This window comes from Hippichthys cyanospilos, chromosome 2 (genome assembly GCF_059441005.1).
Source record: "Hippichthys cyanospilos isolate Australia breed blue-spotted pipefish chromosome 2, RoL_Hcya_1.0, whole genome shotgun sequence".
NCBI lineage: Eukaryota > Metazoa > Chordata > Actinopteri > Syngnathiformes > Syngnathidae > Hippichthys > Hippichthys cyanospilos.
In genome coordinates, this window is record NC_142370.1 from 12,784,017 (window position 1) to 12,806,411 (window position 22,395).

At 40.9% G+C, this 22,395-nt stretch overlaps 2 protein-coding genes and 1 long non-coding RNA gene across 7 annotated transcripts in view; 1 reads left to right on the plus strand and 2 right to left on the minus strand.

Moving 5' to 3' along the window:
* On the minus strand, window positions 1-16,805 carry grm6a (glutamate receptor, metabotropic 6a). Of its 4 annotated transcripts, XR_015863688.1 has the most exons (17): window positions 16,729-16,805; window positions 14,923-15,442; window positions 11,640-11,856; window positions 10,774-10,909; window positions 10,552-10,706; window positions 9,067-9,207; window positions 8,183-8,389; window positions 7,941-8,080; window positions 7,741-7,863; window positions 7,308-7,572; window positions 6,092-6,327; window positions 5,235-5,396; window positions 5,019-5,168; window positions 2,254-2,394; window positions 2,060-2,174; window positions 1,912-1,954; window positions 1-1,821 (listed from the first exon to the last, which is right to left on the minus strand). XR_015863688.1 is itself a non-coding variant. In XM_088402357.1 (16 exons), the coding sequence occupies exons 2-15, from the start codon at window positions 15,391-15,393 to the stop codon at window positions 2,085-2,087; spliced, it is 2,634 nt and encodes an 877-aa protein (XP_088258483.1). In that variant the 5' UTR covers window positions 15,394-15,442; window positions 16,733-16,805; the 3' UTR covers window positions 1-1,954; window positions 2,060-2,084. The 4 variants fall into 4 exon arrangements, 3 of the variants coding, with proteins under 3 accessions (XP_088258483.1, XP_088258492.1, XP_088258474.1); XM_088402357.1 differs by having other exon boundaries at window positions 1-1,954; window positions 16,733-16,805; XM_088402366.1 differs by having other exon boundaries at window positions 1-1,954; window positions 2,254-2,292.
* LOC148427382 (uncharacterized) overlaps window positions 15,951-22,395 on the plus strand; it is a 13,438-nt gene continuing 6,993 nt past the window's right edge. The window contains exons 1-2 of the long non-coding RNA XR_015863740.1: window positions 15,951-15,999; window positions 16,712-16,863. This is a non-coding gene — a long non-coding RNA (uncharacterized LOC148427382). The remainder of the gene's footprint in view (window positions 16,000-16,711; window positions 16,864-22,395) is intronic.
* LOC148427383 (cyclin-dependent kinase 16-like) overlaps window positions 18,382-22,395 on the minus strand; it is a 12,233-nt gene continuing 8,219 nt past the window's right edge. The window contains exons 17-18 of one of the 2 annotated variants that reach the window (XM_088402496.1): window positions 21,651-21,692; window positions 18,382-21,565 (exon numbers count right to left, since the gene is read on the minus strand). In XM_088402496.1, coding sequence (XP_088258622.1) covers window positions 21,655-21,692 — 38 coding nt within the window. In that variant the 3' untranslated portion in view covers window positions 18,382-21,565; window positions 21,651-21,654. Of the gene's footprint in view, window positions 21,693-22,395 lie in introns of both variants that reach the window. The other variant, XM_088402487.1, reaches the window with a different exon arrangement.

A 22,395-nucleotide genomic window follows, 5' to 3' on the forward strand; every position in this document is an offset into this window, starting at 1 on the left:
TTATTGGGGGGCATGGTTTAATCAGTTTGAATTTCCATTCATTTAGGCTTGAACACAGCAAGCCACGACTCGAATGAGGATAAGCGGCTACGAAAATGGATCGGCGGATGGACAAAGGGAAATATAACTTGCGATTTGAACATGTCCAATTTAGATGAATTTTGAATTTGTGCATTTGGACTTCGGCATTCACAAATACACTCATTTTTGAGTGGGGTCCTTACATTGTATGCTAAAAACAAACCTCCATTTTTTTGGTCATTAAATATTGCTTTAGCATCACCTTGTGGCAAAGTGATGAATAGGAGTGAACAAGGCGTGACTAAATCAGAAAGAACCCTCAATTTATTAGTTCCTGTTTATTTCTAGGTGAGGCTTGTCTACTCATAAGTATTTTCAGCCATCAATCTCGAACGGCGTTAAATTGAACGACAATCGTATCGTGGGCAAAAATCAAAATGACAGCCAATTGGTTTCTTTTAGGGCATGGCTTCTTGAAACCTTTTCTGTGGGTCTAACCGCGATAAACATGCCTAGCAAGTTTAGTCCCGCTTGGCAAAAGTGGCTTCGGGGGTTGAATTTTCCAAACGTCTGGCTGAAAAGACACTAAGTGGCAAGTCAAGTCAAGTGCGTTAACGATGATTAGTCAGTGGAAGCGAGCTGAGGGCGTGTCTGAACTCTGTGGCCGTGCGCCTTTGGCAAGACGAATCCGAAAGTGATTCACGCTCTGTTTGATGCCACTCACCGCCGAGATGGGGATGCTGTTGCCAGGCAACCGCCACCGGTGGCCTTTCATCAGCCATTTAGCTCTGAGGTGGGCTGGGATGGCAATCATTCTCCCATTACTTCCTCCTAAATAACTCTCAAGTGGTTATAGCCGATGCTCCATTCCAATTCCCTTCAAATCATATTTTTCATGTTTTTAACAGGAAAGCTTTGACAGTATATATATATATATATATATATACACGTATATGCATTCGACATGCTTTCCTCCACTTTACGTGGTATAAAATCGTTTTCTGCCAGCCCCTCTAATTAATTAACGACACATTTAATGAAATCGATTTATTTAGGCAATGAAACATTTATGTAAGTAACAACAAATTTAATTTATCGATGAAACATACAAATAATTAATTATCCTTTTATTTGATTATTCAATGGTACTTTTGTTGATTGAATTTTGGCACTTTCGGTCCTCCATAAATGTCCTACTTTATATTTAACTCAATTTGTTTCCACATAGAAATCATTTGAAATGCCATTAAGCTCTTCCAGCCCCCAAAGACACGCCAATTTATTGTTTCATGTTTTTAACTGAGAAAAACACAATAATAATGTCATATATAACTGACATCTTGTTTAAAATGACCTCTGTATAGAAATAATACTCAATCTCAAACACTTGACTATGATAAGTAATTCAACAAATGGTTTATAACATGAATTATATGATTTTGAAAAGTGCAGGAAGTCCGCCCTTATAAAAAAGGTCAGATGAACTAGCAAAAAATGTAAAACGCCCATCACTGCTAATTACAATGTGCAGCCATACAAAATTTAACAAAGTAAAGGCATACAATGTTTTGTAAAGGAGTAACAAAGTTTAAGAACCATTTGCTTCATGTTCCATCCAATTTGCTCTCGACTTGAAAAAAAACCTTACACTGTTCCTGTCACTGTATTAAAATACATTCAATTAGATTTGCTGATATCTGCAGAAACACTTAATGTATCCCCAGGTGTACTTCGCATGATAAAACCTTTACACGTTGATTCCATCAAAGCACGCTTGGAGCCGATCAAGCTACAAGAAACCTTGAACACAATGTTGAAAGATAGCGTTATCTATCAAGAAATCTATTTGAAAGTGAACCATTTGCAGATGAATGAACACGTGGTCCTCACGATGAAAGTGATGTCGTCAAGTTTTGTGCAGGGATTGGTCCAACTGTGAAGAAAACAGTACAAACACAAGGCACCGCACCATCTTTTGAGCTTTGTTTTGTTGCCAATGTTTTTAAAACCTTTATGCCTGAACGTGTGTCATTGGTACCTTCAACCTGAAGCCTTCCTTGAATCTACTGCGTTCTGTCCGGCTCAAAATTGCTATTTCCGTTCTGATTGTCCTTGATGGATTTGTGAGACAGCTGGGCAGCTTGGACAACACCCTGCCAGACAACGAGGGTCAAGATCGGAGACGACGCGATGGCATGAGAATGTCACCTCGTCCCTCCGCCTCCTCCTCACCTTGAAGCTCCTCTTTCTCTTCTGGATGTTCTGCTCGGGCTGGAAGAGGATGACGTACACTTTAGGAATGTAGAGCATCCCGAGGGAGACGGACGCACTGAGAGTCATGGACACGGTCAAAGTTGCCGTCTGGATGAACATCTGCACGGAGGACATGCAGTTTGTAAAAGCAAGATTGGAGTCTAGATTGTAGTGGCTCTCAAAGTTGTTGTTGTTGTTGTTTTTTTCTACATACTACCTCAAAAAATGCTTGAAAACAAAATCTTACAGATGAAATGCAAATGCGGTATACTTTAAAGTTGATTATTACTGAACCCTACTTGGATGAGAATCTCTCCTATACCACTAAAAGTAGTGTTACAACAATAATAATTGTGAACAATTCATTACAGTCATACCTAAGCGTTATTTTTACTCATTGCGACAATCCAAATTTTAACTTGTAAATCTATGCTTCCTGTGTGTTGATGAGATCCGACTGCTTGTGCTTGGTTGATTGGCTGTTGTGGTTTTTGGCATAGCCTGATAGGCTCTTGTTGCAGGTGGGAGGGCAGAAGGAAAACATGAAAATGAAAGAGCACGTGATAATTTGCAGTTTTATGAATAGTAAATTTAACTTTAAGAACGCCCGACAGCACATGGATATGCATTCTTTGTAAGGAGGAGCTTGATTACCACCAAAGCAGCTCAAGTTTAGCCCACCGCATAAATGCAAAGCACCCAGCCGCAACCACAGCCAAAAATTGCAACAGAGGCACAAATGGACTAAGCCATAGCAAAGCTCCTTGCCATACGAACAGGATTGACTATGTTTCATTTGAGACTAATCTCAAATACAACTGCATCTGTTAAAGACAATAAATAATTGAAGCCACTTTTTTGTAGTTGCATATCAATCTTTTGATCACCCACAATAATAAAGTACCTTAAAAAAAAAGAAACTATGATTGATTTAAAAAAAACAAAGTGAAGTTAAAGAGATTAAATCAGCAACTATAGATCTTGATCGATCAATCAATCAAATCAATCATTTTTTCAATCTCAACATTACTAGTCAATGCAGATACACATTACACATCAAATTAAACGTTAATTTCATCTAATCTAATACATAATTATTCAAAATATAGGTAATGAAACATTGATGTTGGAAGTGTTCTGCAACATTTTTTAAATCTAAAATATGCACCTCAATCTATGAAAAGTGCGAAGTACATAAACAGGATTCATCTGATTACCAGCTCTGGACTAGATAGAGACAAGACGCTTGGGTTCCATAATTGCAGCTCGTGTCAGATCATCATTCTAATCTGTACAATCCCAGTTGCTGTGATTAGATCACTCCAACACTTCTCCCTAAAGTCCAATAAAAGTCGGCTTCCCTGACCTCAGATTCAGCCCAAATCCTTAAAAAAAACAAAAAACAAAAAACTTGGCAGGAACCTTAATGGATATTGTACTGTCCTAACCATTTTAGTGGTACAAACTTACAGTAACACTTTGTCTATAATCACAACAACAAAAATTTCCATATACAATTAATACCTTTTACAAACACCTAATCCCCACATGTGATCAAGGCTCAGGGAATGACCAATTCCAGCTCATTTTGGGAACGGCATATGACCACACCCAGAAAACAGCTGAGCCGTAATTGGTCTGGTCTCTGATGAGCCCTGAGCACACACAATGTTACTTTCAGTTGTCAATAAATTTGTTGTGTGGGTGTACATGACAGCTTGTTTTATCTATGAATTCTACAAAAATATGAATTCTTTACTGCAGAAAATTGCAAAATAAGTTAGGTATCCCTATAATGAATCACTTACTGAATCAGTTGTACTCCAAGAACTTTTTCCTGCCACTGGAGAGCAGTAGCGAACTCCACAACATCCAAACAGACAGTTGCCGTTGGTTACTTTGCAATTATGCATTGAATAAAAGCTTGACAATAATGCGACTTAATGGGTAAACTGGCTGGAGGGCTGCAACTTTTGAGTATTCTTGGTACTGTATTTGGAAATCCTATGTACAGCATAATATTTTTTGATGATCAACATTATTTTGACTTAAAATTAAACTGTGCTTAACAGTACTTCACTTGCCTGCTCCTTCAAACCACTCCCATATACTGTATTTTGGTCTATGAAAGAGGATTTCCAACTGAAAAGTCAGCATTGTTTATTAAAATGTGATCACTAGGAACTTCAGCTGTATCAGCCTGTCTGCGTCAAAGTGTCATTTATGTCTATCGACCTATAGCTATGGAACATTCGTGCTGCTAGCTAGCAGCTAATTTATGCTGGTAAACAGTGGGAAGAGCTACCGTATGTCCATGTCAAAGTCTGCGTAATAAGGTTGTTTGTTTTAGCGCCCTGAATTGTGATTGAAGATGATTTCAGACATGACATGCTCCTGGTAACAACTTCAAAATAAAAGCCCGCCAAGGCGTTCGTGTTCATATAAGATTTGGGAAACTGAGATTCGTTTTGAAGATGACTTTCTCACCGCGTTTCCAAAGCTTTACGCTGTGTTGTTACAACTGGCTTGATTTTTTTTTTTTTTTTTTTTTTTTTTACAACGTAACATAACACTCACCGGGCGACCTTAAGCCGACAAAATAACATCTGCCCCTTCACATTTGTATTGGCGGTGTTGTTTGACAATAAAATAAGACAATTATATCACTTGAGCACTGTTTAGAAGCACGGCGTCGCAGGCGGGATGTCCTAAGCGAGTTCTAGTTGTCTAGTGTCGGTTCTTACCTTCTCTGTGGATTGGGCCGTGCCAAAGAAGATGGGTACAAAGGCCAGCCAGACGATGCAGGTGGTGTACATGGTAAAGCCGATGGGCTTTGCCTCGTTAAAAGTCTCCGGGACTCCGCGGCTTTTCACGGCATAAACGGTGCAAGTCACCTAGGCAAGACAAAAGCAGCGGGTCACGAGATCACTCTGCACAGTGGGCGGGGCTTGACCTCTTACCATGAGCACGATACTGTAGCCCAGGCAGCAGATGATTGACAGGTCAGACATGTCACACTTGAGAATTCCTCTGGCCAAGTCAGGGTTCAGGGGGCGGAGCTCCTCGTAGTCAACAATGGTGTGAGGCGGCACCACCGCGAACCACACAAACACGCCCAACACCTGACACACACACACACACACACACACAGACACACACACACGTGAGCCATATGTCTGTGGAAATTGTCAGTCACCGTGATCATGGTTATCTCCCAAGCAGAGGCAATAAACCAATACAACCCGCCAGGCTATTGACAACTTAACTAGCAATCAACCAACTAACAAAACAATTCACTACATAAACAACGAATAAATCAATACAATCGATTGAATCGAAACCAACATACTAAACTTTCAACTAAAATAACAGTCCGGGAATAAATAACAAACGAAGCAAACAAAAATCCAGACAATCAGTAGTTGAAAAACCAACTAATCAACCAAATATTCGACCTATCAGTCCATCAGTCGACCAACCCATTAACTGTGTAACTGTTAATTCATTAAACAACCAACCGACAATTCCATTTTTTGACCAACTAACCAACCAACCAAGCCTAAACCATTCATCAATTAATTGACCGACCATTGACTAGCAGACCAATGAAACAAACGACCAATGGTTCAACCAACAAATCGACTGACCGCCCTGTAAAAAAAACAAAGCCTTTTTTTAACAAGCAGGTGAATGACAGGTTACTATGCAAAATACGTCGTCATCGGTGAACCCAGGCAACAATGACAGCAGCCTGGGGTCCGGTTTCCAAAATGACAGTCCATGCGATGCCGGCAGAAACAGGAAGTGGCTTTCTCACCTGGACCGAGACCAGGATGAATGTGATGAGTAGCTGCGAGGTGGGGCTAATGAACTTGGGAGGCGTCACAGAGCGCTTGCCCTGCTCAAAGATGCGATAGATGCGGTTGGTTTTGGTCAACATGGCGGAGTATGTGATGGCCATGCCCAGGCCCAACAGGAGACGCCGGAACGCGCATACGACCACGCCGGGCTCGGCGATCATCAGGAACGTGATCAAGTAGATCAAAAAGATCCCTAAAGAGGACAGGGAGTCATATCATGGCATCATATATTAGGATAAACTTTAGCACAAACTTATCTTATTTGCATTTGAAATGCGAACAAGGGCTCATCTCATTATATCTGATTTTCTTCAGTGTGCACTAGTCTTGTACGTACCAGTTGTTAGGGTATTTAAGTCTCTGGAGTGCCCCACCTTTAGTGTATACCAGCATTTAGTGTTTTTCGGAATACAGTGCAGCATTCTTTTGCATGTACCAATTATGACAAGGAACTAGTCCTTAGTGTATACATGTGCCAGTCTTGATCATCTACCTGTCTTGAGCATGTAGCAATTTTGAGCATGTACCTATTCTTCATATGTACCAGTCTTGAAGGGTACCTATCTTTTGTGACTACCAGTCTTGAGCGTGTACTTTGTCCTTAGTGAGCAGCAGCCTTTAGTGTTTACCATTTTTGTGTGTGTTTGTGTACCTGTCGTTCCTGTGTATCAGTCTTGGAGCGGTACCTGTCTTTAGTGTGTACCAGTCTTGACAGGGCCTCGGGCCTGAGCGCGTACCAGTCTTGAGCGTTTACCCGTCTTTAGTTGTGTACCTGTCTTTAGTGTGTACCAGTTTTGGGCATGTGAACATGTGTACATTGCCTTGAAGTGTCAATATGTAATATATAGACCCTGATTCATGTCGAAATCCCACTAGACATTTTAATAAGTTGTAAAGCAAAGACATTGCGATGCAACAAGAAATGACCTTAGCCTGTAGCTTTCCCTCGATCGTGGATGGTCGGCTGCACGGGTTGTGTTGACGCCTGTTAATCTAATGTTCTCAGACTACTCGCAATCAGTATGTACCGGTCCTTGGCGTGCGCCAGTGTTGAGCGCTTTCCTGTCTTTACCTGTCTGTACCAGATGTATATTTTTGCATCTGTTCATGGTGCATACCAGTTTTGACTGCGTATCTGTCCTTAGCGTGTACCGGTCTCGCCATGCCACCAACCTGTCAGTAAAACGTAGCTGAGCTCCCGTCCAGAAGCTCTGACGATGGGGGTGTCGTTAAATCTGACAAAGGTGACGACGACGGTGCAGGTCGCCAAGATACCGAGCATGGAAAGGGAGGCGGGCACCAGGGCCCATGGTGAGTTCCACTCCAATTTGATGATCGGCGTCGGACGACAGGCGGTCCTGTTGGGGACGGGCCGCATGTCTGACGGACACGTCTCACAGGTGAACTGGTCCAATTGGTATTGATAGCCATCACAGAGCTGGAGAAACGGTCGAGAAAGTACTTTCGGGTATCTCTACTTGAGTTTTTTGTTTTTGCAAACATTTCAGTTTTACTCCCGACATTTGAAAACTGGTATTGAACGTTTGCAATCTCAATGGATATTGAATGTGATTACTCTGACACATGCAGACAGGCAGGGCATTACCTCACAGTGCCAACAACAGGGGACCCCCTTGACCATCTTCTTCCTCTCTCCTGGTTTACAGGGTAAACTGCAAATGGAGTCTGGAAGTGACTTATCTCCTCCAGACCACTGCATCTCCTCCAGCTGACGGACACACATAGAGACATCTCACACGGTAACATGGAAGACCCCATGTTGGTCGGGACCAACGGGAACCTTACGTTGAGACGCAGGTTGTTGGTCCACTGGCCGATGACGTGGTAGCCGGGGTGACTGTGATTGGTCATCTGGAATTGGAAGATGTCGTAACGGCCGGGAGCGTCTCCGTTCTCGTTGAACAAAACGCTGGTGCCTGCACTTCCTGTTGAAGACACGCCCCCTTCTGATTCAACTTTACTCTGTGTGTGTGAAACATGTCTTGTTTTCGCTGTATGTGAACAAACGCACGTCGCCGTACTCTAACCGTTGAAATTGACGTCTCGGATGTAACCGAGTAAAGAGCGTCCCTCCACGGGGTCCATGGCGCTGCACACGCCGCCGTCGGATTGGTCGCCACAGAGCTGCTGCTGCATACTGTGCAGGGCGTAGGCCACAGCGTACACGGCGTCAATCACAAACTGAACCTTGCCCTCCTGCTCATATGGAGAATCTCGGCCGATTCTCTCCTGGCCTGCGGAGGAACGACGAAAATACAATTGAATGGTACTACTAGTGCAAAATTAAACCTTATTAGTAAAGTATCGGAGGCGGTTCGGTGACGCAGTGGTTAGCTTGTCCGCTTCACAGTTCAGGGACCCGAGTTGTCCCAAATCCACCTCGCCCCGGCCTTCCTGTGTGGAGTTTGCATGTTCTCCCCGAGCCTAGTGTATTGGACGAACTAAATTGTCCTTAGGTGGTTGTTCCATCTCTGTGTGCCGTGCAATTGGCTGGCCCATTTCAGGGTGTCCCCCGCCTACTGCCCGAAGTCAGCTGGGATAGGCACCAGCAAGCCTGTGATCCTTATGAGGAGGATAAGCGGCTCTAGAAAATGGATGAATGGATAGTCAACTATGAAACGCCTCTTGAGATCTGTCTTAAGATCCATGTAGTAGTGGATGTTGCATCAACAACTTTGGAACACTACACATTAAAATGCTGAGTTGTCTTCCAGAGGCACTTGCTGGGTAATAGGGTAGAAAATTTTCGAAAAATAATCTAATTGCACTTGCAAAAAGATCTTCCACAGTCATTATGATGGCCTAAATGACTATAGCACTAACGTGCCAATCCACTCAATGAGCTGTCTGTCTTTTTTACAGTATGTCTAAAATCACATGAAATTCAACATCCAATGGAATTGAAGCCTACCTGTGCATTTCTTCTTGCTGGGGTCCACTTCCACTCCTGCTCGGGTGAGTTTACAACGGAAGTCATCTTCCCAGAATTCATTGAACCAAATGTTCCTGCGGTTGTTCTCCAGGGAGCGAGACATGAAGTACTGATCAAAGCCTGGAACGTACATACACATGCAGTAAACATGCAACTCAGCGGTGCCTAGATATGAGTGACTCAACTAATGACAGTGAACTCAACTGTATTTTAAACAACCACATAGCTTTGCTTTAATCAAGTCTGTTTAGTACCAACAAACAATGCTAAAACTGGCAAATGAATATTATTTGTGGTGCTGTATTCTAACCCAAGAAACGCAAGAAATAATTGAACATAAGCAGTGGGGGCAACATTTCTAGATAGATAATACTCACAGGTGTGTGTATATATATATATATATATATATATATATATATATATATATATATATATATATATATATATATATATATATATATATATATATATATATATATATATATATATATATATATATATTCTTTAAGCTCTGTGAAGCCCTGCGACTGTGGTTTACTGAGTTGAGCGCTGATGCCGCATGTTATTTAGATGTCTGTATTCTACTGCCCTCTGGTGGCCAAGGCGGATACACCAAGAAGAGCATAATATCGATTGAATTTACAACGTTCCCTCGCCACTTGCTTCACTTTTTGCGGCGTCAGTGCTTTGGGTGTTTTTCTTTCTTTCTTTTGTTTTGTTTTCCCAAAAGTCTGCCACTTTACAGCAAGGGCAAGGTTTTCTGTGGAATTTACTTATTGCAGGGGTTTTACAGTCCCCACTAACCGCGAAAAAAAGAGGGTGACTGCAATTTTGTATATTCTAATTAATGATGTTATTTTTGTATGCTTTCACAAAGTATAATACTTTGTGGTACTATTTTAATTGATAAGAATACATTCTGGGCAAGGGAGGTTCTGCTGGAATTGATAGATTAAAATGCCAGATTTCCATTCATCTCAATGAAAAATGATAAAATATGAGATATGATATGAGATATATGAAAGTTGAGATATGAGTGGTTTGAGTTCCGAACATGGTCAAGGAACAAATTGAAATCATACATCATCTTGAATCCACTGTATGCAGTACATGTGTGCACCCATAACTCACACACGTATATAAACATAAAAGTACACACCCCCACGCACATGAACACAAATACACATACACACACATACTAAACAGCAAAAACTCTAGACACAGTCATTACAGCCAATACAGATACACACATAAACAGCAGCTATAAAGTACACATTCAGTACACAAAATACAGTACATGCACTCACAGCCATACAGAACACACTTATACACCAAAACAAAAACAGGAAACAGATGCACATACACACAGACACACTACACACACACAACCACAAAAAAACAATAGACATGCACACATTCACATATGTTACGCAACCCACACGCACATGGATCGTGCGTTCTTACGGTCGATGGATGCTCGTTTGGGCAGGATGGTGACGGCCCCCTCTGCGACATCCTCCAGGTCCATGACGGGCGAGCTCTTCGCCCCCCAACTGTCCGAGCCCACAAACAGGAAGTGCCCCGTAAGGTTAGCACGCTTGGCCGCTTCCAGGACCTGTCTGTCACAACCACGGGCGCACAATAAGGGGGGCGCCCCAACAAGACAGATCAACAGTGAGCATTTACTTGATGTCGTCCTCGTTGGCAAAGATGATGACCCCCCTGGCGTTGCTGGTCTCCATCAAACGCTTGACTATCTTGTCGAACTCGCCGTCTGTCGGCTCGCGGGGAATCTTCACCGACTGGGCGATGCACACCCCGCCTGGGATAAAAACACCAATGCAACGGCTATTGCGTAGTAAGAACACAATCAGGCGATACGTGCCAACCTCTACCGTGTCTTTTAGTTTCGTTTTGGTTCCGGAGTTGAGAAGGTGAGATTTTGCAACCAGTCGGACAAGTTACCAGCAATGTTTCGTTCAATGCTGAAGTGGCAAAAATGTGTGTTTGGGAGCACACGGTCAGACAATCAACATCAGTAGGAAATAATTCACAAAGGTTCCAAAGGGGACTGATTTGATAGGAGGAACGGGTGCCAGTGAGAGCGGTGGGTGTTTTGACACTTTTTTCAGTTTAGGGTCTGTTTTTGGCCTGATATTCTATCCGCGAGTCTCGTGAGGACGAGCGGTCAGATGATGGATGGATGGATGGATGTCTCGTGGCCGGAGGGTATGGAACAATGTCATGAAGGGGGCGAGGCAGTCATACGGTAAGAGGTGCGGCCTTTGCTTTACTTCCTCGGTGACGATATCGCTACATTAAAGTCATATTTAATAAGAAACTAAATCGTCAATGTGCCAAACGTAATTTACATGCACATATTTAACTGTAGAAAGTGGCGCTTTAGGGGATTTTTATTTTTATTTGATTTTTTTTTTTTTTTACATAATTTGACTTGAATACATTTCAGTGACTGTCATTGAAAAGGCGGATGTTTAGCTGATGTGTGTTAACACAGTAACCGGACCCGTTAGCTTGTACGAGAGGCTTACCGGCTTCTCTTGAGATCTGCACGAAAGCATCCACTCCGCTCTCGCCATAGTTTCCCTCGGAGGCCAACGTGGACACATAATTCCAACCTAGAGCTTTGACGATGTCCAGCATGGCCTGCGCCTGGTACGAGTCCGGTGGGACCACTCGGGAGAAGAAGTCGTAGCGATTGTTGTCACTCAGTTCGGGAGCGGTTGATGCGTAGCTCACCTGAGGGATCTTGGCAATCGGCAGACATATAGATGGGAAAGATAGGGGTTTCTTTTTGTAATTCCATTTCAAATAAATAACACTTTTTAACTGTTACAGTAACGTTTTGGGGTTTTGAAATATTATTGGCTTTTATTTTGACTTTTGTCTGACTTGTTTTTTTGATTTGGTGTTTTAATTTGTTCATTTGAGAGCAGGTATTCAAATCTTTTAGTTTTTATTGTTGGTATTCGTGGATAGACTTTTTAAATTTAAGTATCATTTTTTGTTTTTTTTTAATGTATGAATTATTTGTCAATTCCCAAATAAATGTTTAACCTTACTTCTCAGAGCAATATGAAAAAAAACCATCAAACATTAACCCAGAAAGCTCATGTATGTTATTATTTAGCAAAGTCAAAAATGACAGACATTTCCGCTTTCAGTATAATACATTTTTATAAATGTAAGATATAGTTTCGGTTCATTTCCCTTTTTGAAAGCATTCTAACTATAATAATTAATAAATAATTTTATTTCATTAATGAAAATGTTTCTTTCAACTTTGGTTTCAGTTATTTAGTTTTAGCTGACTAAAATAATATTGGAATGGACAGAGAAATGTAGGAAACGTGGGCCTCAAGTCCATATTTGGGGGCACCCCTAAATTTAATCCCAGCACCCCTAAAATTTAGAGAATATATTTTTTCATGTGGGTATCTTTTTTTTAAAACAAGCTCGAGAAGAATATACTTTGGGGAAATATACCTTAACAACATTACCCCCCCAAATAGCTATGGAGGATTTCCTACCTTCAGTACCTTACCAACATTCTTTTATCATTACATAATTGTTGCTGAATGTAATTGTATCTTACTGTTTATGTTGTAAGATAGGAGTTGGAAAGGGAGATAGCTATCTTTATTTCCTTTAAATTAAGCCGTTTTCTTGCTTGGCCGGTACTTTGGCACCCCTAAACCTTTGACCCTAGAATCGCCCTGGTTGAAACATTTGCATCCTGCACATGAATGGATAGGCACAGTATTTACAAAGACAAGGACAAATGGTAGTCAAAGGGATTAAAGTTGTGCAACAGCCCGAATGTGTGTCACTCCTCAATCAAGGGAGTAACAATCACATTAGGACTCGCATCATGTGTATGTGTGTGCCTTGTCGGTAGATTAGTGAGTGCCGTAACACAAGCGCTTTCGCAAAAAAGGGTAAAAAAAAAACAAACAAAAAAAAACGCAACACTTCATGTCAACAATATCAGGTGAGCAGAAGGTTGCCATGGTGACCACGTTAGCATATTCACATTACGTATTTCAATAATTGTACTATTTATATTCATATTTCTGGATATTTGATATCCACAGCAGTCAATGGAAGCGTTTTTTGGCCGTCTTTTGAGTTTGATCTGATTGCCTGTTGTCAGTGAGTCTTACCCACTTTCACTGCAGCGCTCTCCACTCGCACACGCACATACGCAGTTATTAAAAATATTAAAAGCAGCAGTGAAGCAGACACTAATTGCTTCAGAATTAATCCAGCATGTGCAGACTGTCGGCTTGTGTGTTTCCATAAAAATAGAAGACTGTTTCGCACACGTACACGTAACTACTTCCGATAACCGCCGTATAAGAATAATCGTGCATCATATGCTTTAAATTATCTTTTGTATTGAATCAAAATTTGCTTTTGCTTACTCTATTTTGTCAAATCAGTTTATGGAAAAAATACCTACTTTAAGTCATTCAATTCCAAAGATATATTTGTAAGTAATTTCCACAGATCTTAAACATTCATTCATGAAGTTTATTCATCAATTTATTTGTACAGAAACAGAATTTGAGACCACCCTTTACACTGATATTTGAAAAAAAAAAAACCTTAACTGAATACCTGGACTTTGTAAAGACGTATCAATAGGTCTTTGGGATTGAATGAGTTCATCGAGATGGATGGGATAGGCTTCAACTCGCCCATGACCCTTTTGAGGATAAGCGCTTACAATCATTGATGAATGAATGGATAATCTACGACATTAATAATCATTATTTGCAATCGTGGTACGACTCACCTGCAATTGTAGCTGAAACAAAAGCATTGAAGTATAGCCCTTCACATTAATCACCAGCCAATAAAAAGCACACAGTTTCAAATATATATGATCCTAACTTTCATGTGATATTGCTTCACTGTGGTTTTTTTGTGGTTTTGGTTCATCGTGAGAAACAATAAGAAATAATCTAATAATTGAATAAATTATTGGATGTTCCCTACCAGTACAAGTACCGAGATATCTTGTACAATTGATGCATCAAGTTTAATTTACACAAGGACAAAAAATTGCAAACAAAGAACTTTTTTTCTGGCGCAGATGATGACTGGCTAATTTGTCAAACTGTCAGAGTTTAAACCAAATATGGCAGAGAAGACTTACTTATTGTCAGATTTTTTTTTCTCTTAAGAAACCGTGGCTGGTATCAGCATCCTTCATGAGAACTCAATACCTTAAAATAAGGCCAGTATTGTCTCGATATAAATACATGGCATCAACCATCCCTAATAATCACACTTGAATGCAAAATAAGTTTTAATCGGATGAGTAGATTATTCGATCGCACAAACGACAGAATAATTGAAAAATTCTCAAATGCGGGTACGTCAGGGCGTGAGATTTTAACAGTATTTCTGCAGGTATCAGCAAATCCAATTTATTGATTTTCAGTGCCTAAAAGAACAGTGCATTTTTATTTTCAAATTAAGAGCAAATGAATTGGAACATGGACCATCTTTTTGCTAGACCGTTTGCAAAATGCTGAATGGCTTCATTTTTTTACGTTATAGATGGATGCACATTGTCATTAGTGACCCAAACTCGCAGCAGATGAGTCAAACATAAAACAGATGATGCTGCAAGATCTATCTTCTGTTTTTGGAAGGATAAAATACGCCTAGAGAAAGTAATACAAATGTAGTTCCAAAGGTTAATAAATCGGACATGGATGCCACTCGCATTGCAATTGCATCCGTTCTAAAAATATTAGCTAGCGTCCGGCAAGGTTGTCGGATGGGATAAGCGACATGGGTTACCTCAAAGAGGCGCAGGATGTTGGCCACCATGATGGACACGGAGCTCGCCGAAGCGCCGATAACAGCCACCACGCGCTCGGGCTTCCGGATAACGGGCGGCTGCCCGTCAGAACAGCGAATATCGGACGTGTCCTTCTGGATCAGCGCCTGCACAAAGGTCAGCGACTGCTCCAGGGCGTACGTGTCCCGGGAGCAAGTGTCCAGGATGCGAGCGCCCAGCGTGATGTTGGGCAGCAGCGACGGGTCGCCGTTGATCTGGTCCAGCGCGTACAACATGGCCTCCATGCGATGAATGCCCTTCTCCTTCTTCAGCTCGCCGCAGGGTAGACCGTGGGGCCCGCGGGCGTGGATGGGGAACAGGCCGCCCAGGGTTATGTCGCCCGGGATCTTTATGGAGTGAGGGTGGAAATGTTGGTGGGAGGCCCACACCCGGACCGAGAGATCCAAGAGAAGGACGACTGACAATGTCATTCTGATGTGATGTTCACTTGACTATCTTCATCCTGCCGGTGTTTGATGCCTGAAAGAAGAATGCCAACAGGAATTATTTACGCAGAGATTTTTCTGTGGGTTGGCCAGGGAAGACACGCAATGAGATTTTCAAGAAACATTTCTTTTTATCACATGCTCCTAAGATCCAGAATAATGACTTGTGTCCATTTCGTTCTCAGCAAGACAGCAAAGTTGAACGGTTCCCACACAAACACGTAACATGTCCTCGGTTGAGCTCACCCAGTAGGGTAGCTACTACCAAAACGAATGTCCACTGCAGTGGCTGGGTCTCAAGAATATATAAATAACTCACGCTAGGTATCAAGGAGGTCTAAGAATACCACGTGCATGTAAAACTTGTGAAAAACATACAAACAAACAAAAACAACAACAACAAAAACATATGAAAAAATTCTCCTTTCTGGGCAGGGTTGTGGCTAAAAGTGTGACCAGAGTGATGATGGTTGGCTCCGCCCACCCCAGGCGACCATGTAGCGCCGCTCCTGATTAGTTCAGATCAGCCTAGTTTTTGCAGACGATTAATAAATCCAATCCTGCTTTTTACGCCTTCAGGAAGTGATGGCTGTAAGTTCATTTGATCATGTATTGTTTATCTTTGTCCATGATTATTTATGTATTTTGGAAGAAGACAAAGTTGTTAGATTTTAATAAGCTGAATTTGTATACAGTGTTGTATATTTATTTGTGTTATTGTTCTTGCGCTCTCTCAATATACTCCGGGTACTTCAATGTTTATATTATTTAAAATGCTTGCCAAAGAATAAGAGCTATAAAAACATGCTTAGTGAGTATCTAAACAGGGTATTGCTACACTTTGGCTTTCACTTATTGCAGTGAGGAAGAGATGTCTTGTGAAAATTTGAAAATGTGATCCTCACTAAAAACCATTGAGTCTCATTAGATTGTGGTAAAAGCCTTTGAGAAGCTCCTCAGTTGAGTTTCATGCAACTTAGTCTCAATTTCCACTTTGTCTCAAGTCAATCAACCAACCTGTCGAAATGCAAATTAGTCCCGGCCAACAGTAGAGAAGACATCGTTCAAGACATATTTACCCTGAGCACATTTTTCTTTTATTTTAATGGAAAAGTGCCCTCGATCATGAAATGAATCCCTGCCCCCACCTGCTGTAATAGTGCAATCAGGATTATCGTCAAAATGTGATCCTCATAAATCAAAGGACACTGGACCAGCGCCAGTTGAAGAAGGAATAGTTCAAAATAAATTACTATTAGCTTTAATATTCATTAATAACCGCACTCTTTCAAATATGTTGTAGTGAAGAAAGGGCCTTACTTACGCAGGAAGGGCCTCCTCCCGGGCGGGGGCTCACGTCCTGGCTGCCCCACCTTGGAGGCTCTGGTCTGGTGAAGATCACCTGGCGGATGGGGAAATTATCCACCTCATAACAGACGCTCCAATCGCCATAATGTAAGTGTGTGTCTGTGTGTGTGGACAGGACCTTTGAATGAGCGTAATCACTGGCTGACACTGCCCTCTAGTGTTGAAGATAATATCATTAAATTAAATCGTCACTACCCTAACGCCAGTTTTTTCACTGACTTTTGACAAAAAAAAGTCATATTGTTAAAAAAAAAAGTCAGGATTAAAAATATAACAAAAGAGAACGTAAAGTGTGATCAAGTCATAAGTATCATTCATATACACGCCTACACACACAATGTAGTATCACTTATTGTGTTAAAGGGAAAGTCTACACCCAATTTTTCACGGGAATCATGTGCTTTCTGCAGCCCCACTTGTCTAAACACGGCATTCTGATGAATACTGTGTTTGTGGAATCAAAGCAGCAAAATCCATCCGTTTTTCATCCATCTGAGGAGGTGGCCATTTGCTTCTTGCGGTCAACTGAAAATGGCATCAAGTCATAAAACAGGTCACTCATGATTGGTGTCTTTGTCATTGTCAGGCAACAACAAGTGACAAAATGGCCACCCCTGAACTGGACAAAAGAGGGTGAATTTTGCTCCTGGATTCAAATTCCACAAAGACATTAGTAATCACAAAGCCATGTTTGAACCAGAGGAGGTGCATAGAACATATTGTAATATTTGAGCGTGTTCTCATTTCATGTTTGCGAAGTTTTATTCAGTTATTTAGTATAAAACACCTATTGTACTATTAAGGGCAATTTAATTACGCTGATATCTTATTATACTGTGCCTGTTGCCAGCCTTAAGTAAATCCTAGCTTAGCGAGCTAGCAGCGCTCGAGTGTTCTGTCGACTGGCAAGAGCAGTCGCTATTACCTTTCAAAGGCAATTTAACTGATGAAAATGACTGGACGCTTTAATAGTGACAGCCTGATATTTGCTGTTCATACAAGCTTGCTCATATTTGTGTTCTGTGCTTCTGACGTCACTTGAATGAATAAATTGGAAGAGTTATTTAAAATCTATTTCGCTAAAATAAATCGCTAATTGTTAAAAAATTGAAGTAAAATTGTGCTATTTGACTTTCAGTGTTTATATCATAGTAAATTAATCCCCAGTCTCAATATCTGCAGCCTTACAGGAGAAATGCAGGCTGCTCCAATTACTTTCAATTACCCGTGGCGCTATGTAGGCATTCCAGTTAAAGAAAAGGATGGTAAGGTTAAGCAAAGTTGGTTTGTAAACAAAACAACAACAAAAAAAAAAAAAATAGGCCATACACGGCACATGTATGCATTTTGAAAAACTGCTGAAAATCAGCATGGCTCGCCTTTTATATTTATTTATATTTGCACACTAGATTGTTACATTTGTTCGAAATTGTAACAGTTTTTTATTTTTTTTCCTCCTCAATACATTTCAGAGGTTTTGGGGACTGTTAAACGGCTTGTCCATAAAGACAGACTCGAGACAGCCCTAATGAATATTTGTCAATATGATATCCTGTACACAGCTGGACGCTATCTTCTGACAACACACAAGAATGAGCCGCGACGTTGAGAATAAATAAAAACTTTTAATATTTGTTGGTGTAAATATATTGCGAATACAACACGAGAAGAAGACGCTGGAAGAAAAACGACAAGTCCCATCATGCATTGCGCTATATTGCAGAGAGCTTTGGTGTCATTTATCGAAGATGCAGAGAAAACAGAATTGGATCTGAAAACATTACATCAAAATAAATGTCCATGACAGGAGACTGCAAAATAAAAGGTTTCCCTTCTTGTGCAAACGAAAAAAGGTTGCCGACAATTCTGCTTTCTCTGCTTTTCTAAATAACAAATGAAAATGTAAACTCCGCCAACAAAACTACATTCAACAGTCAAATGATCAAGTTGGCTCAGCCCATGCCACATTGTCACATTTTTTTTTTTTTTGTAAAGTCAGAACTTTTTCAGCACGAGCGAAAGTATTCTTTCTGATCAGCACCGATTAAACACAGCCCATTTCCTGAAGCTACAAGTCCATATAAATAACCGTAATCATAAAAGTACGAACAAACACAGCAATCTAGTGTTGGTGGACATTCCGCGAGCTGATTGGACCGTTTGAGAGGCATTGTTGACTTGCTGACACCGTCCAATCGGGGACGTTTGATGTCATCGAATGCTTTTTAGTCAGTTGATTAGGGACGCCTGAATAACTCAGTCACTGTCAGCCCAGTAACAACGGGTCTTTGACGTCTGTAATCGCCAACGGCAGTGAATGAGTTAAAAATCGGGAACAGCGATGGGCAATGTATAACCAGTATTTCTACTACTGCCGGGCATTTGCATAAATCAATGTCCAAAAATATTGTTTTATAAATTTCTCTTTCAAATCTATTCTTTTTTTCCTCATTAAATCATACAGTTATTGCTGACAAATATTAGTTAATTGTACATACACACTTTTTTTTTACAGTATTTAATAAATGATGACTTAACAATATACATGAACAACGAATTAGACAATGGAAAATACAGCAACTGAACTGGTATTCTCTTATCAAAATAAACTATTTTACATACATTTTAACAAGTGGCCCTTGAACTCAAAAGTTTGCCCAGCCCTCATCTAGAAGCTTGACTGACATGCTGCCCAACTCAAAATGAAAACCTGTTCACGCCAAAGCCACGTAAGATCTTCACTTTTACAGTGGACATACGTCAAAAGTGGCATTTTCAGGTCTTGTAGAGTGCCTGCCCATCTGACAAGTGTGTAATTCAACAACCTAGTCAATCTTTTGGTAGCTTCCAAGTTCCCAAAATGTATCAAGGTGCTTTTGTTAAGGCATCTGGGAACTACACTCAAATGTATTCAGTACAAATTAATACAGATGTTTTACTTCATTAATTCAAAGCTCCGAAGAACGAACCTGATGACTGAAAAAAAAAACAGAACTTTTCGACACGCTATTGGAGAGTGTGCATGGCAGTCCATTGTTTTTAGCCTTTAAAAACACATTTTCCACTTGCCGTCCACTGAAAATAACTTCACCTGTGCTCAAGGATTAGGCAACAACCAATCGCAGCTCACCTGTAGGCAACGTTCCCTAGAGTTTTCGATGCGGCACACAAACTCCCTGAGCAGGCTTTGGGCCACGATGAGCAACTTCAGACATGCACACAGTGAGTCGCCGTATGCATAGCTGACGTCGCTCCCAAAGTGACCTATATCACAGGAAGGAGGGGGGCTCCGAGTACATCCAGGGGCCTAGCCGCGGCCCCGGATTGAGCCGGCCAAAGTGGGCTCATTCGTGACCCGTGTTTTGATGACGCATGGCAGCTCGGAACTCCAAGCAATATTGTTGATCTAAATAATCAGGTGAGATGAGGTATCATATTAGATATTTATTAGATTTGTATTGCATTTTATTTCATGTGCAGCATAGATTTTCTTGAGCGCTGAGAGTGTGCAGCTGAGAGGGAACATTGCCTGTAGGTCATGTGACAATTACAAGCTGAGCTGTGATTGGTCGGTAGCTGGGCCCTCAGCATGTGACATCATTTTCAGTAGACGGCAAGGGCCAAAATGTGTTTTTTAAAATAGTACTGGACATGAAAACTAATTTTACCATCAAAATAACTAGACAAAATACATTTTGGCTGAATAACTGGCACTATCCCTTTTAAGTTGATATTGGCAAAAGGTTGAGGACACATAAGCAAAAGGTTTGGTAAGAAAGGAAAAAAATTCTAATTAAACGGAAATGTGATTTGTTGTGATACATTTTGAAGTTGTTACTGCTTTCTGAAACGTACAGACAAATGTAGTAGAAAGGTCAACGCCAGTATAAAGTACCTTTGTCATCCTCATCAGAATCGTTCAATGTAGCAGTCAAATGTCAAACACAAGACAAGGTCTCTTCAAATGTGTTTCATGTTCATTCTATTTTCCTTCATTTTAAACTATTTCCCTTCATTGGATGAACATGAATTTTGCCATGTGATACATTGCTCTACTATCTGCCATGTTTGTCAAAAGTAATTTAATGATACTAAATTGCGTGTTACATAGTAAAATGAGTCATTTTGATCATGCATATTCTATTTTCAAGGTTACGTGGAACATTTTGCATGTATCCCTGAAACTGTTGCCAAACGCCTTTCCAATGTTAGAAGCTGTCACGCGAAGAAATCTAGCCAGGGTTACCGATTGTTGTAAAAACATTGACGGATCGCATTTACACATTTTGTTTTCAAGAGCTTTCTTTGCAAGATTTTCTTTTTCAGGGGTACACCCGTTGTTTGTTGACAAGACTACTGTTATGGGATTGTAATACGTATCTGGGGTTTGAGTCTATTTGTGGTGACGGATGGGACACCTTGAGCTATAATTGTTTCGAGCAAATTCAACAATTTGGCAGATTTTACGGCTGGCAATGTGAACAAGGCTTTGGTTGCCGGGATGACAAAAACAAGCGGACCAAAGAGGGCTTTTTGGGGCGTCCCCAATGAACAAGACTAACAAGTCTATCATGTGATTATTTACAGTCATAAACACAGACATTGCTCACCAGTCACACGCGCAAACATGGCTTCCGGAAGAACGCGTCGTTTCATATTACTCTTCCTGTGCAAACATTTCGGCTCCGGCCGTGGCCAACCGCTCCAACGCCATGTGATGTCATCAATGAGGCGGGCGGTGTGTTGAACTGACCTCAGAGCGGATGTGATGTTCAGAAAAATGGAAGACCTGATGCCAGGGGAAACAATGGCCTGTCTCCCGATTGGTCGTTCATTCAATATGGCGTCTGCATGCGAACCTTTGCGTCACTGACCATGTCAGAACAGGAGACTCCGCCTCCTGCTCAGATTGTTTACTGAGGAGAAAAAAAAAAAAACATTACTTGAAAAAACATGACATATAAGGCAGCGAGTGGTGTGATAGAGTATTAAGTGGGACGCGAAAAATCATCTAAGGAGTGCGTACATTTGTCTGCCGACATGTTATCTTGCATCAGTTTGTGGCTTAGTTAAGGCAGTGTGCTCACAAATAGGGGTAAGGTTACATAAAACCAAGTCCGGAGGTATCTGAGATTTTAACAGGTTTCTGCAGACCTCAGCAAATCTAATGTAATGCATTTTAATATTGTGGCAGAACCATTTACTTTTTTCATATTAAGAGCAAATTATTTGGAACAAAATCAACTTACTTGTAAATTATGTTATAGTGACTCCTTTACAAAACAATGAATGCCTTTATTTTGTTATTTTAATTTATGAATTGTAATTAGCAGAGATAGGCATTTTGCATTTTTTGCTGGTCTGTCATTTAAAGTCCAGTCAGTAAGTTTTATAGACATACAGTACGTGTGGCAGACGGGCCAGAAATATATCATTATGTTGCACAACCTCCGTGTATCTTGTGCAACAAAAGCACGCAGTATCACTCTTTGGCATCTGATCAAAGCAGCGCCCTCCATCTCCACAATGCAACGTGGTATTTTCTTCATCTGACAAATCAGTCTTGCCATTTTCATTGCCGGATTCCAAATCTGAGGCCTTTTATGGATCAAATAAATA

What these genes read in the sequence shown, in the direction of transcription:
- grm6a (XM_088402357.1), bottom strand. Translation starts at nt 15,393, where the DNA reads ATGACATTGTCAGTCGTCCTTCTCTTGGATCTCTCGGTCCGGGTGTGG. An exon ending in CCTGTTGTTGGCACTGTGAG is followed by an intron (nt 7,573 to 7,740) that starts GTAATGCCCTGC and finishes CCGTTTCTCCAG; the next exon opens with CTCTGTGATGGCTATCAATA. An exon ending in CGGCCCAATCCACAGAGAAG is followed by an intron (nt 2,395 to 5,018) that starts GTAAGAACCGAC and finishes TCCTCCGTGCAG; the next exon opens with ATGTTCATCCAGACGGCAAC.